The 13,943-nt window shown below is 49.9% G+C and overlaps 1 protein-coding gene across 3 annotated transcripts in view; it reads left to right on the top strand.

Moving 5' to 3' along the window:
* NEDD4L (NEDD4 like E3 ubiquitin protein ligase) overlaps positions 1-7,658 on the top strand; it is a 336,948-nt gene extending 329,290 nt beyond the window's left edge. For all 3 annotated transcript variants that reach the window (XM_044242894.1, XM_044242895.1, XM_044242896.1), the window contains one exon: positions 2,663-7,658. In XM_044242894.1, coding sequence (XP_044098829.1) covers positions 2,663-2,765 — 103 coding nt within the window. In that variant the 3' untranslated portion in view covers positions 2,766-7,658. The remainder of the gene's footprint in view (positions 1-2,662) is intronic.
* Positions 7,659-13,943: the final 6,285 nt, after the last annotated feature.

Below are 13,943 nucleotides of genomic sequence, written 5' to 3'. Positions count from 1 at the left end.
AGCAGTGAGGCCCTCCGGAGCCCACTCTGGGCTGCACAGCGCCACCACACTCGTTGCGGGAAACGCCTCCCCGCCCTCCCAAGTACCAGCGAGGGAAGAAGTCTCATGAGAGTGTACTGTGGAAAATTGGCTGTGGGAGGTCTTTTTGATGCCCTTGCCTTGCCAGAGAGAAAGTGTTCCCCGTTTATACCATTCACGGGACCTGAATGGCATGAATATGGTCCTTGCCCATCTGATCCTTGCAAGCAAGCGGACTCCAGCTAAAACTGGCGGGTCTCCAGAGCGCTGATTGCCGCTATTCATTTTCTTCTAGGGGGAGAAGGTGGTGGTATTTTGGAGCTCTTACTCCAAACGCTATCTGAGTTGTGTTATTTTCTGGGTTATGATGGCCTTCGTTTGGAAGGCAGGCAGCGTGGGGCCAAGCCCCGGGACTGCTGGGATTGACGCACAGCTCGCAAATTCCTGGTCTGTCATGATGGGAGGAGTAAGTGCTGGATTCCTGGGCGCAGCCTTCTTCTGTGGACTGGGCGCTGTGGGATCTCTCCCGTGGCTTCTGGCTTGCTGGCATTCCCTTAAGTGGTGGGGAAGCTTTGCCCTGTGGTCAAACAGCTCAGAGTCCCAGAGCCCAGGATTGGAACTTCGCTCTGCCCGAGTCAGTCTGCACACTGGCTGCCGCACTAGGATCCGCTGCCTCTGTTGCTGCTGTTCCCTTTCCTTGGAGGCTCATTGAAGAGAACCAAGTAATGTAGTGTCCAGCACGGGCTGTCCCTCCGTGCCCCTGTGGACAGATGTCTTCCTGTTGAACTTCCCCTCTGTTTCCAAGTCCACATGCTTGGGTCACAGCTAAAAGAAGGTGGTGCCCAGATAAGGCCTCTGAATTCAGTGGTTCCCAGCGTCGGCTGCACACTGAAACCACCTAGAAAGTTTTTTGTTGTTGGGGTTTTTTGTTTGTTTTTGTTTTTTCTTTTTTAAATACGGATGCCAGGGTCCTACCCCCAGAGACTTAGAGTTCGTGGGCTTGGTGTGTAGCCTGAGCTGTCGGGTTTTCCAGTGGCTCTGGCAGACAGCTGGAGTTAGATTCCTGCCCTTCCCTGGGACGGAGCTCTGCCCATGGGAGGAGACCAGCCCGGGGGTCTCTTACAGGAGCCTCTTGGCTTCTCTGTGGGTCACAGCATTGGATTGCTGATGCCCCCACAGGTGACTGCCGCCTACCGAGCAAGGGCGCAGGGTTGCAGGTTGGCAGGGATGCGGCTTCGAGGGGGCGTTTGTGAATGTCTCTCTGCCTGGCCGGTTGCTCCCGGCCCAGCCCCGGGGAAGGGAGCTTTGCTGGCTGCTTACAGCAACAGGGCCTCCACCAGCTTTAGGAGATAAACCTGATTTCTTCCGAGTTTTATGAAAAGATTTGACAGTTAAGCTTCAGAATCCAAACCTGATTCAGCAGGAGAGCAAGAGCTAGTGTACTTTTTATAAATCTTGCAGATGTGATTATTGATGTGATGGAAAGGGCTTCAAAGATCTATCAAAAAGATCAGTCCTTGGATATTTAAAATTACACTCTACAGAGAATCACAGACCCACCTGTTCATTGGAGCGGAGGAAAAATGACCTCCCGAGGCCACTCAGCTGTGCCAGGCCAGAGCCAGACCTATGCCCGCCGCTGAGCACACTTGGCAAGCACTTCCTGTGTCCCACACAGGGTCCTGAGCACTCTGCGCTTTAGCTCCTTTGGTCATCTCGATAATTCTGAGCAGAGGGTCCCACACAAGAGGAAGGTGGTCACAGATCCTAAGGAGAATGCAGGCCCCCAGGAATCCCCGGCCCTGGACTCCGAAGGACCCGCTGCGGTTGACACAAAAGCCACCTTCTGTGACAGGCTCCTATTCGGTTCAGCCTGCAGAGGTGGGGTTCTGTCTTTACAACTGGTAAGGGCATGCGTGAGAGCATTATCAAACTGAAAGCCCTTTCAGACGTCGCCTTCGGGATTCCCACATTCCCGAGAACTCCAGTTTGAGAAGCACTGTGCACGCCTCCTCTGTAACTCCTAGTGCTTGGTGACTTCCTCTCAGTGCTCAGTGTGTCTCGTGAACCACACGCGGGGTTTCGACAGGGCCCACCGGGGACGTGCATCTGTTTCGTCCTGCTGCTGACAGCAGTGAGTTTTTGGAATGTGGGGACTTGCTCTGTTCACATGTGGAATCCCAGGTGACCATCCAGAAGGTACTATGCAGAAAAGCACTTGGCGTGGGATCTAGTGTAGAGGACACGAGGGCATTCCAAATAGACTTGACCTTGGTTCATCCCTACCGTGTTTAAGTGCTTGGTGGTCGAGGGTCTGGAGCTCGGCCCACACCTCAGGGACCGCTCCCCTTTCGAGCTCCCCCCCGACCCCAGCTGGGCCTTCCCGGCCCCACATCTAGCTGTGGTAGAGAGGTTTCGTGGCCTCTCAGAAAATTCTCGCCTCTGCTCTGGAGGTTATATAACCTCGTCGGCGTGGGCGGTTGCATTGCCCCATTTATTTTTAATGACTCAGGATTGTTGCCGAAGACTTGTACATTCTCTTCCCAAATACCGCGTGCCTCCTCTGGCCCGGCCTAGGAAACGCTGTCGTGACCACAGGGTAATAAGGATGGCCTTTGACTTACCCTTTCTGTTACTTCTGCAGCTTTAATCGCCTTGACTTACCTCCATATGAAACCTTTGAAGATTTACGGGAGAAGCTTCTCATGGCTGTGGAAAACGCTCAAGGATTTGAGGGGGTGGATTAAGCGCCCCCCACTCGCTCCCCAGCCTCGGGGTGGCTGTTGGTCCAGCAAGTCCTGCTTGCACTTTTGCATTTGCCTAACAACAGACTTTGCAGAGACCAGGCAGAAAGAGCAGCTGCGGGCATGGCTCCTGAGCCGAGCCTTCGCGAGCCTTCGCCTGTGACTTGCCCAGGTTCGGACGTGGGAGCCCGGTCCCAGGTCACGTTCCTGCATTTTCCACCACCAATTATCAACTGGTTGATGTGTACACTAATTACATTTCAGGAGGACTTAATTCTATTTATGTTGTGCCTCTGTAGGCAAAGCCCTTAATAAATATTTTACATACTTTATAATGACAATGAATGGAATTAATCACTCTACAGGTATAGTATTACAACTCATGTTTACTTTTTAAAATGATTTAGACCGATTTTCAGATTTTATTTCATTACAATTAAAGATGTCTCGTGTACTTGGAAAAGTGAGCATATTTTTTTTGTATTTGAATTTCATACCAGGTTTAATGTCAGTGACATTTTTTATTTTTGAAGTTTAAGTTCCCTCCCCACTCCTTACTTGATTAGAATTGGAAGACTGATTTTTGTCCAAATATCTTCTACAGACAAGTACTTTGAGAGCATTTAAACTACAACATTAGGCATAATGGTAATTTGCTCCATACTCAGAATGCAAACAAACTGGATATTACTTTTTTTTTTTGTACAAATTTAGCATACTAGCTGCAGGCTGAGAGAATTGTAACATAGCATGGTAAATTCAGTGTTGACTTCGAAGGAATCATACCATTATTCCTTAGAAGTAATTACGTGTGCCAGAACACATCTGGGGACAGGGTTGGACTGTCCTTTCTCAGAAGAGACCTTAGCTACCGCTCTCTGACGCTGTATAGTCCTTCCCTTCTCACCTTTTCTTCTTTGCTGTTTGTAGTAGAGACATTTGAATGAACCTTGGCACCGATTGATTTGAAACTGCGGAAACCAGAGATGTGTTTCATGTCCTACTTGTATGCGTTGGCTAATGGTCGCGAAATAACCAATTTTTGTTCTAACTGCACCAATTCTGAAGGCACTTTATGGACCACATGGAGGTCCTATCTGGTTTTGTTGATGTTTTCTTTTTTACCATAGACGGTCATTGTGATGATGCTCTCTTCTCCCTGCACACATCTTTCCGGTGCAGTGTGTATCCGTTGTGACTCTTGCTGCTGGTGTATAAAACCTAGCTGGAAAGCTGAGCCTACAGACCCGTCCTCACCCGCTGTTCCGCGATTTCTCTGCAACTACCAAGATTCACTGAATGCACACTTCATCTGACCGGGTTTTGTCCCCTGGGACGTGTTGCATGCTTCGACACTATGTACTGCCTGAGTGGTGTTCGTTCTGTGCTGGACTAAAAAGTGAGTGGGAACTTGGATGTGAGCCCCACGGTTGGTCGGCCGATCGGGTGGTGGGGATGGAGGGTTCCGCGCACTTGGATTCTTTGCCGCTTTGAGTGTTCATTGCAGAATTCTGTTGTGTCTAGAGAAAGCCTGCGGAGCCGCATAGGGGTTCAGCAGCCCTGCCGCCCTTTTAACCTGTGTTATCCTAAACCCTGTCGTGACAGGGGGCTCTAGAGATGTGATTTCTTGCCAGTCATCAATAAGACAAAATTGAGGTTTCGGGGCCTCCCTCTTTGTTATGTAAGGACCTTTTGGTGTAAGAAATTCATTGTTACCCAGCTCTGGGTGGCTGGTGGAAAAAAACCGTGAATGTTCATGATTGTAAGTGAGTTGTCTTCAGAGGTGCAGACATCAGGGTGGGGGTCTGAGAGAAGGTGGATTTCTACGGAGCTGAGGATTAGTTCCCTTTTCTATTGACTTAAAAATCTCCAGTAGTGATCAGAGAACTTAGATGTTGAATGATTGGAAAAAAATACAACACTTATTTTTTTTTCTGTCTGTGGGATTTTTTTTTTTCCCTGCAGTCAATATATAACATGTCTCTTGGCAAAAACCCGCTTCATGTAGCCCCTTCCTGGTCCAGAGGGCTTTCTTTCTAGAACTCGCACCAAAGCCCATGTTCGGATGGATTCTGAGAGTGGTCGTTTCATCACAGAGAAAGCCTGCGGTGTTAGCTGAAGAACTAAGTTTCTGTCATTTTGCAAACTGAATATTCAAAAAATCAGAGTATTCCATGTAAATGCAAATTAGGCAGTGTTAAAAAATAGGAATGAGAAATCCATCCTAAGATCATTTCCGTGCCAGGAGCAGATAGGGATTGTCGAACTATACACCCCTGTGAATACTTGAAAGACCATAATTGTGGGGACCGTTCGGTTTATCTGCCACTAAATGTGGGATTCAGTGACGGTCAGATAGCAAATGGGTTCGAGGTTTGTTCCTATTTGGCTTTTGATCCACGTCAGATCCCCTCATCTCAGCAATTCTCAGTGTTTCGGTCTTTGTCTAAAATAGTCCTAGATCTTGTTTTCTCTAAGTGCTGACAACCACTCGCCAGTGTCTTCCCGACAGAGTCCTGGTGGTGGTTGACAGCAGAATGCCGGTGGGTCCCGTGAGCAGGCGCCCCCGGGGACAGGGTCCAGGACAGGCTGCTGGTCCTGGTTACCCTCCTCTCTGGCGCTTCGGAGTCCAGGGGCTCTGCACCTTCTGTTCCCTTAGAAATTAACCCAGATCAGGCTGGATCTGGCTATTTTTTAGTTGCCTGAAGAAGGTGCAGTTCTTATGGGTCATTTTGCCCCGAGGTTAAGAAGCTAGTTCCAGAATTAACAGCTGCACTGTGGACATGAGCTGTCACGCCCGCCTGTAGGTCCTGAGCGTTTCTGTCCCTGTCCCTTGTGGGCCTGCAGTTGGATTTGGAATGTCTGGATTAGCTTCAGAAGGCGCGCTGCTGCTTTTGTGCCGGCTGCCTCTGCAACAGGAAACCAGGAGGCATTTATCTGTTTTAAAGTTATATTCAGCTCTGAAACTGTTCCTGTTCCGTACTTCTCTGTAGCCAGGCCTGTACCAAATCACAAGAATGTAAGATGATGCTTTGATTTTTGTTACGAGGCCCTCTGGTCGACCATCGGGTTTTTCCTGTGGTCAGATGTCAGATGCTCTAAAGTGACTGAAGTGGGTTCTTTCTCCCACATACGGGTGCAGTGAAAGATTCTGAGAAGTGGTTGGCCGAATATTTCAACCACATTCCACATCTCACAGCATTAAATAGACAAGTACCGTGGCTGTTCGATCCTGCCAGATCTAGACTGGCTCTCTTGAAAGCCAAGTGCACACGCAGCAAATTACTAGTTGTTCTAACAGTTAACTCCTTGTTTAACGCTTGGCTGTAGCATTTTCCTAAGTCTCGTATTTTACCTCTGAACTTGAATGTGGAGAGCGTGGGTTAATCTGTTCTCAAGCCCCCTCCCTGCTGTGCTAGCCATCTTCTTTATTTTCCTCTTTCCTCTGCACCCCTTATTGACAGGGAGAGACGGACACTTACGTCTGGTATCATTTCCTGCCTTGTCCGGTAGGGGGTGCTGCTGCGCAGGGTGACTGCCTGGTGTGCTCCCTTCCTGGCCCCCAGGCACTACCTCTTGTCTCCTTCGGGCTTTGGGGTACATCCTGAGAAGTCACGTCAAAACTGCCAATTTCAGGTCTGAGATGCGTTTTTAAAAATCCTTACAGACTCCACTTTGTACTTTAGATTTTAAAACTGGGAAGACAATGGGATACACTTTGGACCACTTTCTAATTTATCTAAGCCTTAATGAACAGCGTATGTACACTTGCATATGCACACGCCCGCCCCAGTGTGTGTTCAGTGTCAGAAACAATGCTGTAGCATCAGGACGTGAGCTGGTGTTGTGTTTTATTTCAGAAAACGATAGCTTTCTGTCTATATGAAATTTACCAAGAAAACTTCTCATTAGGCGTCTGTCCTTGGTGAAAGGTGTTGTGCGCGTAGCAACACGTGTTTAAAATGCATGTCTCCTTGTTCGTTGGGCTGGTATTTCTCAGGAGCATCAGTAGGAGTCTTAACAGTGTCGGCTGCAGACCTCTGTGTCCTGCATCTCAGCCTTGTGTCAGAGCATCGAAAGCCTTTCTAATGACCATGACCCTGTGTCCGCAGACACCTGTGTTCCTGTATAAGCCAGTTCACCCTTTCATTCAGACGGATTTCATCAAAATTGTCATGGTTTCCTTCATGTTAACTTTGCGTGACTTTGTTTTTCCTTTACTACTACTTACGTGAGATGTATATATATACATACGTATGTATGCTGTCCAAATATATCTGTATATATTTGTATAGCATTTTTACACCTTTCTCGAGTAATCTGGTTTCGAAAGGGAGTGAGAGAGCTTAGTCCTTCTACAGTTTCCTCCAAGCTATGTCCTGAGATGTCTGACCCTCGGAGCCTGAGAAGGACCCCAGGAAAATGATGCTAACATGCTGTCATTCCGTAATTCGGGATCCTTTACCAAATGAAACATTAAAAACAAAAACAAAAAAAAAAAAGCGACTTTAAGGTGAAAAGAGTTTCAAGCATTCCAAATGAATTCTCAGTGTTTCATAACTTTTTATTATAAACCCCACTTCCTAATAATACAAAGCCAAGTACTATTTGATACAGTGATTACAAACCAAACTATGAAATTTTTTTAAAGACAACTTCTGGATAACGCTCCTTTTCACAATCAGAATGGCTTTAAAATACAGTTGAATTTGATACACACAAGAACAGTTTTGTTTAAGAACAAATCTTTTTTTGCTCTTCATTTTTCTTGAGAGATCTAAAGAGAAATTGTAGATTGTTTTCCTGACAGCAAAAGAGTAATGTGACAAAATGAAGTCGTTGTAAAGAAGTGATACAACTTGTCAAATATTTAATAAAGAATTATGGAAGCTGGAACGTTTTCTACATCGAGTATTATGGGTTGTTTGATTTCAAGCTTCTCCATTAATGCGTTGTCTTAATTGTTGCGGGGGGTTAAATGCCTACTGATGGAAGAGCGCTCCTTTCCTTAGTATCCCTCAGAGCCCCACACCTTTAGGGCATCACCGAAGTTTGCCCAGACCACAGAGTCCCTGAGTGATCCCAGCACCTCACCTCGGTCAGTTCAAAGCCCCCAGTCAAGCCGGCAGCGCCCCACGTGGGAATCCAAGTGTCTCAATCCCATGGTTCGCTTCTGAGGAGCCATGGCCAGATGGCCCCTGGGTGTGAGAACACAAAAATCACTGGCAGACCCTCTCATCGAGGAGGGAACACTTCTTGAAAAGCACGGTAGGTTCCCAGAGAAATTGAATTGGACAGGAAAACAAATTGATGGTGACTTAAGACCTAGTACAGACTCCTTCGTTAGTAGACCACAGGACCCAGTCACAACCAGGGGAGGGGGGGCACAGGTGGGGACTGAGTGAGAAGGAAGGTTTCCTCCATGGGGCTGAGCTCAGGCAAAAGATGAACCGTCCCTGCCCCCAGCCTAGCTCCTCGGACTGAACCCCCTTCTCAGCCAGGTGCCCAGCAAACTGGCTGTTCCGTACGCGCTGTCCCCTCGCATGCATGAGGCACCTGTCACCAGCAGCTCTGTGGCCCGGGCGCGTCGCTCCCTGTTGGAACAGGACCCCAGGTGGCAGAGGCGAGGGCTTGGGGCCAGCATGGTGAGGAGGGAGGGGCACTGGTTTTCTCCCAAAAGCTCCCCTCTGCTTGCCTCACCGCACCCCCGTGCTCGGGGAAAGCCTTTTCTTCCTCCCTGAGAGAACAGCTGACCTGGGAGGGGCATGGGGCGCCGTGGGCGGCAAGCACGCCACCAAGACCGACACACGGAGCCCCGAGGATGAGCGCTGGGTGAGCGGCTCAGCCCTCTGGGACTAAAGGCAGAGTCTGCTTTGGGCCAACTTTTAAGCAGCCCCTGCTGCGGGCGCGGTACAGAGCTCCCAGAACTAGGTAGGCCCACTTGGCCTGGCCCAGACGAATAACGACACAGGCTGAAGGTAGAAGCTACGAGTCCTCTAGACTTCGCTCTTGAGAGATTTTTGTCCATTCTTAAAGCTTCTCTTTTACTGGGGCGCCTGGGTGGCTCAGTCGCTTGGGCATCTGCCTTCAGCTCAGGTCGTGATCCTGGAGTCCCAGGATCGAGTCCCACGTCGGGCTCCCTGCCTAGCAAGAAGCTTGCTTCTCCCTCTCCCCCTTACCCACTTGTGCTCGCTCTTGTTCTCTCTCAAATAAATTTAAAAAAAAATTTTTTTTAAGTTTCTCTCTACTTACACCTCTCCGCAGAGACTGGTAATGCCATTTTCCTTAGTACTCCAGACCGTCAGCTTTGAGTCCCAAAGAACACCCCCCCACCCCACCCAACGCTTTGTTATGGAAACATTTAGAAGAGCTGAATAGTGGGGTGAACACCAGGACACCCACCCCTAGTTCTGCCGTCCTTTTTTTTTTATATATATACTACAGCATGCCTAACGCTAACTAGATTTTGTCATTTAGATTTTTTTTTTTCTTTTGAGGAATTAAATACAATTTGAACCGGGTAAATGTGGAGATGTAATTGACTTTACCAAATGATTCATGAATCAGACAGCATCCAGTGTAGCCAAGAGAAAGGAGCTCCAAGGAGCCATACAATATGGAAGGTTTTTAAAGGCAGGAAGGGAGTGGGGAGAAAGGTTTTATTAGCAAAGAATGCTTTGAGTCAAGCAAGTCATCCTCCTACTGGGAAGGGAAGGGGTCTGTCCGTGAATTAACCTCCCAGAGCTGAACAGTAAGTTCCAGGTTAGCTGGTTAAAGATCACATTCCTGGCAGTGGGGAGAGGAGAGAGACCGCAGTTAGGTATTAAGTTCCGTTTTGCTTAGCACGAGTGATTCCATTTTGGACTCACTGTCCCTTTATAAACGGAGGTAAAATTCACAAAAAAGTAAATCTTCAGTGTCCATTCCCAGAGTTTTGACAGATGCATGCAATAGTATAACCCAAATTCCCGTTGGCCCAGAAAGTTCTTTGTGTCTTCTCCTGGCCCATCTCCAGTCCAGTGTCCCCCTACCCCCGACCCAGCCACTGCTGTTCTGAATTTTTTTTTTCCCCGCACCCTAGATTAGTTTTGCCTGTTCTCAGATTTCACAGAAATGGGACCATGAGGTTTGTTACAGTGACTTTTTAAATTGTAGCTGGTGTATGTACTGCTAGAGCCGTGAACCCCGTGGAAACCCATTAAGTCAATGGGTAGGAAGCCGCCGGTCATCACTAATGAGAGTATGATGCCCGAGTAGTGTCCCCCCTTTCATATATAACATAAAAATCTCCACTTCCCAAATACAACCACTGTGTAGGATGTTCAAGCCTGTTGTTTATATACAGCGATCATCTTGGACTTAACAGGTTGAAATCCAGGCACGTCTTGCTGTGCCTCAAGACGGAGAGGGTGGCCTGGATCGCTCCCCAGGGCCCCTTCTTCATGAGTGCATCCTGCGGACGGAAGAAGGCAAGAGTTTGTCAGGGCAACTTAATGGCGTCACAAGGAAGCCCAAGCGGTGGCTTAATACAAGAAAGGTTTATTCCTCACGGGCCTGTGTGGGTTGGAGGTGGCGCCCTGCTCCAGCTGTCCCTCAGGAACTCAAGCCTCCGGGCCTCCCAGTCTGCCTGCCTCGCCTGCCACCCTCCCTCACCGGCGCACCACGCCCTGGGGCAGGGTCCCCCGAGGCCCACAGGCAGAGGCTGAAGGCAGCCTGTGGAGAAGGCGGGACGCCCATGCCCGGAGGGGGAATAGCCCCACTGTCCGCCTCGCCCAGGCCACACGTCCCTCATGTGGCCTTTCCTGACCGCAGAGAAGCATGGGAGGTACCTGGTGGTGCCCAGATGCAAGGGGAAGGAGTCTGGGCACAAGCATTCCCTCTGGGCCCTAGTGTCTCTCCAGCCTCCAGCATCCCCTTGCAGAGGGAACGTCCCCGGGGCCCGGTGGCCCTCTGCCCATTGCCAAACTCCTGGAGTCCTCGGTTCACTCTCTCAGCATCCTACTACTGGTACTTGCCGTAAATCTCCGCGTCAGCCTTGGGAGGCAAGCGGCAGGCGAGGCAGGCAGACTGGGAGGCCCGGAGGCTGGCAGAGTGGTGAGCCGAGCCCAGCCACAGGCCGCCACGCAAGCCCCGTGCTCCGCTGCCCCGCCGCCATCCTGCCACCGACCTCCTCTCCGAGGGACGAGCCCATACCCTGGGTTACGCTCAGATGTAAGCGACTGCTCAGACCAGAGGGAGGCATGGCCCCTTCCAGAAGCATTTTCATTTTAACCAGTTCCAAAGGTGGCAGCTTAAACCCAAAGGAATAAAGATGAAAATGATGGCATTTGGGTCTCCGCAAACTGAGTGGAGGAGGGTGTTGAGGGCAGGGGCCAAGCTTGAACGGCCCCTCCCCAGGCCCTCAGAGGAAGCCACACCACCTCTCCCCTGGCCACAGGACCAAGCTGTCTCCACCCTTGAAAGCAAGGGCAGGTTTTCCAGATAACCTTCCAGGGCTCTTTGGGCAACACAGCCGAAGGGCCAGAAAGGACCGAGACCGGGCTGGTGTCTCTGCTCCCCAAGAAGTATTCCAATGAGCACCAGGATGTTGAGCACCAGGATGTTGCTCTGTGTTTTTAAGAGTTTCTTTGGTAATGGGACACTTGGGTGGCTCAGTTGTTAAGTGTCTGCCTTTGGCTCAGGTCATGGTCCCAGGGTCCTGGGATCCAGCCCCGCATCGGGCTCCTTGCTCGGCAGGAAGCCTGCTTCTCCCTCTCCCACTCCCCCTGCTTGTGTTCCCTCTCTCGCTGTCTCTTTCTCTATCAAATAGATATAATCTTTAAAAAAAAAAAAAAAAGTTTCTGTTTGATAGAGGGTTTTTGGTATTAACATGTAACATATTTAATATTGCTTGTGGCGGAAAGTTTGGGTTTGGGATTGGTCTTTCCAGTACTAGTTACTCTGCTCTCTTAAAAATTCCAAGGGCTCCGGGGCGCTTGGGTGGCTCAGTGGATTGAGCCGCTGCTTTCGGCTCGGGTCATGATCCCAGGGTCCTGGGATCGAGCCCTGCATCGGGCTCTCTGCTCTGTGGGAAGCCTGCTTCCTCCTCTCTCTCTGCCTGCCTCTCGCCAACTTCTGATCTCTGTCAAATAAATAAATAAAATAAATCTTTAAAAAAATTCCAAGGGCTCCTCTGCCAGTAGGGTCCTGCCACTCCCTCCCCCGACCCTCCACCTCCGCTCCCGCACTCCCCACCCTCTCTTGCCTTCTTCGCTGTGTTGACTTAGAAGATCCTTGCTTGTTCATCAGTTGAGATTATCAGGGGGACATGCCCTCCCCGATGTAATGAGTGTTTAAACACAAGTCAGGCCTTTGAACCCTGGACTCCAGTTAAAAAGTAACAGGCTGGCGACTGGATCAATAAGGGACAAATATTAGCTGTGGGGACCAGAGAGCCACGGTGTTGGGAAATTCCCCTTGCCGGTGACACGGAGAGAGCTGTGTCCCTACCCCTCTTGAGAGTCTGGAAAACCCACGGGCCTCAGGGACCTTGGGCCCGTCATCTTCTTGCTCTACGAATTGAACACTGAAGCCACCAGCCCTTACGTTAGCTTCCAGAACTCCCTTGACTCAGGATGCCCGCAGAACCCTCCTGAAGGGTGTGGCTCCTTCGTCTCCTCTTCTGCTACGTGCAGAACTTCCACGTGCTCCCACCGTCCTCCTGCCCGGCGCTCAGGCCACGTGGGGTGTTCGGGCAGCAGGACAGCAGGTCTCGGCGTGCCCCTTCTGGCCCTTCCCTAGTCTTCATCCTCCCCTCATTGTGAGGGGTTTGGTGCTACAGCCCTTGCTTCTTTCTTGAAATGCCCTTTGGTTTCCGGGACATTGCACCTTCCTGATGGTTCTCTCCCTCCCCAACGTGTCCTGCAGTTTTTCTCCTCCCCTCAAGGATGTTCCCCCAGAATTCGCTCTTGGTTCGCTCTCCTTCTCTCCCTCCACCTCCACCACCCCGTCCACCTCCTGGTCCTCTCTCTTCTCCTCTTCCTGTGGCTTGAAGTCGTCACCTCTGGGCGGCCAATCACTAGATCCACCTCTTACCCCTCCTAGAGCCCGCCCCCTTCCTATTCAAAACCTCAGCACGTCCCAGTCTAAACTCACTACCCTCAAACTTCTCCCTTCTTCCAGGCATCTACAGGATGTCCACGAACTTCATCTTTGCCTTTCCGTTTGGCTTTGCTCCCCAAGTCCAAAGAGGGCAAAGTTCAGTTTTCCATTCTTTCAGCAAACGTGCTCTGAGCAGTTACCACATACTTGTAGTGGCTAAGAATACAGCAGTTACAAACGAAACAAAGCCAAAAACCATTCCATGAGGAAATAAAATCTTTTCTAGTGGAGGCAAACAAATAGGAAATATATACATAAATAAGATGTATGTTACATTAAATGTGGATGAAGCCACAAAGGGAAAGCACACTTGGGGATGGGGAAACAGAAACACAAAGGCTCTAAGCCGGATTGAGGAATAAGGTCAAGGCCCTTTTGAATATGCTAACGTGAGACACCTGTTAGACATCCAAGTGAAGAGGTCAAACAGAAAGTTGAACATAGAAGTTCAGGGAGAGGTCAAGGCTGGAGATAGCAATGTAAGTGCCATCAGCATGTCGATGGAATTTAAAGCTTTGAGACTGGAAAGGAGGGTCCCAGGATTGGCAGATGAGACCATTGGGATTGGAGTGGCCCAGAAACCTGGCGGGAAACCGAGAGCCAGTGGGGCCCAAGAAACAGGGAGAGGAGAGCTTATTTCTGAAGGCGGGAGACCGTGTGTGTGTGTGTGTGTCAGTTACAGACAGTCCCAACTGTTTAACTTAATGATTTTTCAACCTTACGGTGGTGTCAAAGCGATATGCATTCAGTAGAAACCGTACTTAGCCGTTTGAGTGTTAGGTTAGTGTAGTGAATGCATTTTCGACTTTATGATACCCTCAGCTCCTGCTGGGTTTATCAGGACGAAACCCCATCATGAGTGGAGACAGATCTGTGCAGTGGTTGGTCCCCAAGATGAGGGCTGAGGCATGACCACTGGAACTGGCCAGGAAGGCGACACTGGTGATCTCTGTAGAGATGGGGGGGGGGTGCTTCCGGGAGAAGCAGGAGGGGCGGAGGACAGCAGGAGCACCCTGACCAGCTCAGGATCTGCACCTTCCC

This window comes from Neovison vison, chromosome 3 (genome assembly GCF_020171115.1).
Source record: "Neovison vison isolate M4711 chromosome 3, ASM_NN_V1, whole genome shotgun sequence".
Lineage (NCBI taxonomy): Eukaryota > Metazoa > Chordata > Mammalia > Carnivora > Mustelidae > Neogale > Neogale vison.
This window is presented reverse-complemented; position numbering and strand designations above follow the sequence as displayed.